General features: G+C 50.0%; 1 protein-coding gene across 1 annotated transcript in view; it reads right to left on the reverse strand.

Annotated features, from left to right (window-relative positions):
* Positions 1-1257, reverse strand: part of CUNH1orf127 (chromosome unknown C1orf127 homolog) — a 25246-nt gene extending 23989 nt beyond the window's left edge. The window contains exon 1 of the mRNA XM_012807250.1: positions 1161-1257. Within this exon, the coding sequence (XP_012662704.1) occupies positions 1161-1233 (73 nt within the window). The 5' untranslated portion in view covers positions 1234-1257. The remainder of the gene's footprint in view (positions 1-1160) is intronic.
* Between the last annotated feature and the right edge of the window lie 984 nt (positions 1258-2241).

Below are 2241 nucleotides of genomic sequence, written 5' to 3' on the forward strand. Positions count from 1 at the left end.
CATTGTTGTTTGGCGGGTCCGGGCTGGGGATTCGAACCCGCCACCTCAGGTGTACATGGCTGGCGCCCTAGCCGGTTGAGCCACAGGCGCCGAGCCTGAACCAGAAAATCCGTTCTTCATTTTTTTTTCTTTCTATGCAAAAGAGAGGAGGAATTCTGAGGGTTCTTTTTTTTTTTTCCCGCAGTTTTTGGCCAGGGCTGAGTTTGAACCTGCCACCTCCAACACAGGGCTGGCACCCTACTCCTTTGAGCCACAGGTGTCGCCCAATTCTAAGTGTTCTTTTCACAGCCCCCAAGGTAGAGAGCACTGAAGGAAGTGGGCTATTTCCACATCTCTACTCTTATCCCCTCCTGAACTTTCCAGGCAGTCCCTCCTGCCCTTTTTCTGTTGGCAAGCTCCTGCATGGCACAAGCTTTTCTGAAAGGTCTGCTGTGCCCTTACTTTCTGCTGTTTTAGGTGCTTTGTAGGAGACGGCTTCCCATCTCTGGTGTGTAAGAGCCATCTTCAGCCTCACTTTCATTTTTTGTCAGGGAGATTTAGATTTTGGAGCATCTCAGCACCATGTGGGCACAAATGGGTTCCAAGCCATTGGTTCATTCAGCCAATACAGTAGAACCTCCATAGTCAAGTACCTCCCTACACTGACCACCTCCTTAAATTGATCTCTTTTTCAGAGACTGGACATGCACCACATGTACATATCAGTACAGGAGCCCGAGTTCCTTCTGTTGACCACCTCCATGTGTTGACCCGCTGGTTATAGTCCCCTGCGTGGTCAACTTCCAGAGGTTCTACTGTATTGATTGTGAGTCTACTGAGCTCCAGGCAGGGTTCTCACTTCAGAAGATACAGCTGGCCAGTGCCCTCACAGAGCCCCCTTCTGTTAGGGGATGCAGATGGCCAGCCTGGGAATGGTGGCAGAAGATGACCCTTAGTGATGAGTCCTGAGGCACAGGGAGGAGACTGAGTGGGGAGGGCAGGACTACAATAGAGAGTCCAGAGGCCTGAGGGGAAGGTAGCCTTGGAGTGACAGGAAGGACCAGTGAGACATAAGGGAAGAGCCTTCCAGACAGAGACAAGGCCAGGCAAAAGGCTCAGGGTGAAGGACATATGGGGGCCTCTCTCCCAGCAAAGGCTCTATGCCGCCAACTGTCCCTTACCTGGCAAGTGCAGGATTCTGCTCAGCCACTGCCGAAAACCCTCCACGTGGCTCCTCGGGATCCACAGGGTCATGTAGTCTGAGAAACACTCGACCTTGTCTGTAAGAAGATACTTCTGAGAAGGAAGAAAGGAAGGGAGGGAGGGAAGGCAGAGGGAGGGAGGGAGCAAAGGAAGGAAGAAGGGAGGAAAGAAGGAAGGAGGGAAGGAAGGGAGGCAGGGAAAGGAGGGAGGGAGGGAAGGGAGGAGAAAGGACAGACTCCTCTCAATCTTGCTTCAGTGGAATAATTAGGGAAGAGCACATAGGAGTCATATTGTCCTAGCTGAAAATGACCCTGTACTCAAAGGTCAAAATTCATAGAATGTCCAAGGCCAAAGAACCTTTTGACAGGGCTTCCCACATTCCAGTGTGCCTACAATTCACCTGAGCACTTGTTAAAATACAGATTCAGTAGGTGTGGGGCAGGGCCTGAGAATCAGCAGTTCCAACATGCTCCCTGGTGATCCAGCTTACTGCTGGTCCAGGGTCCACACTTTGAGTAGCAAAGTCCTAGAGATTACCAAGGCTGACCACTGTGTTCTACAGGGGAGACAGGGAACAACTCGACAATAGTAAAGTGCAGTCACTGGCATCAGAACAGTGATTATAGTGATGGTAGTGATGATAGTGGTGATGGTGATGATGTGGTGATGATGGTGGTAGAGATGATGATGATGATGGTGGTGGTGATAGAGATGATGATGGTGGTGATGGTGGTGGTGATAGAGATGATGATGGTGGTGATGGTGATGATGTGGTGATGATGGTGGTAGAGATGATGATGGTGGTAGAGATGATGGTGATGGTGATGGTGATGATGGTGATAGAGATGATGATGGTGGTGATAGAGATGATGATGGTGGTGATGGTGGTAGAGATGATGATGATGGTGGTGGTGATGATGGTGATAGAGATGATGATGGTGGTGATGATGGTGGTAGAGATGATGATGGTGGTGATAGAGATGATGATGGTGGTGATGATGGTGATAGAGATGATGATGGTGGTGATAGAGATGATGGTGGTGGTGATGATGGTGATAG

Source organism: Otolemur garnettii, unplaced genomic scaffold, assembly GCF_000181295.1.
Source record: "Otolemur garnettii isolate 467f Iridium unplaced genomic scaffold, OtoGar3 scaffold00067, whole genome shotgun sequence".
NCBI lineage: Eukaryota > Metazoa > Chordata > Mammalia > Primates > Galagidae > Otolemur > Otolemur garnettii.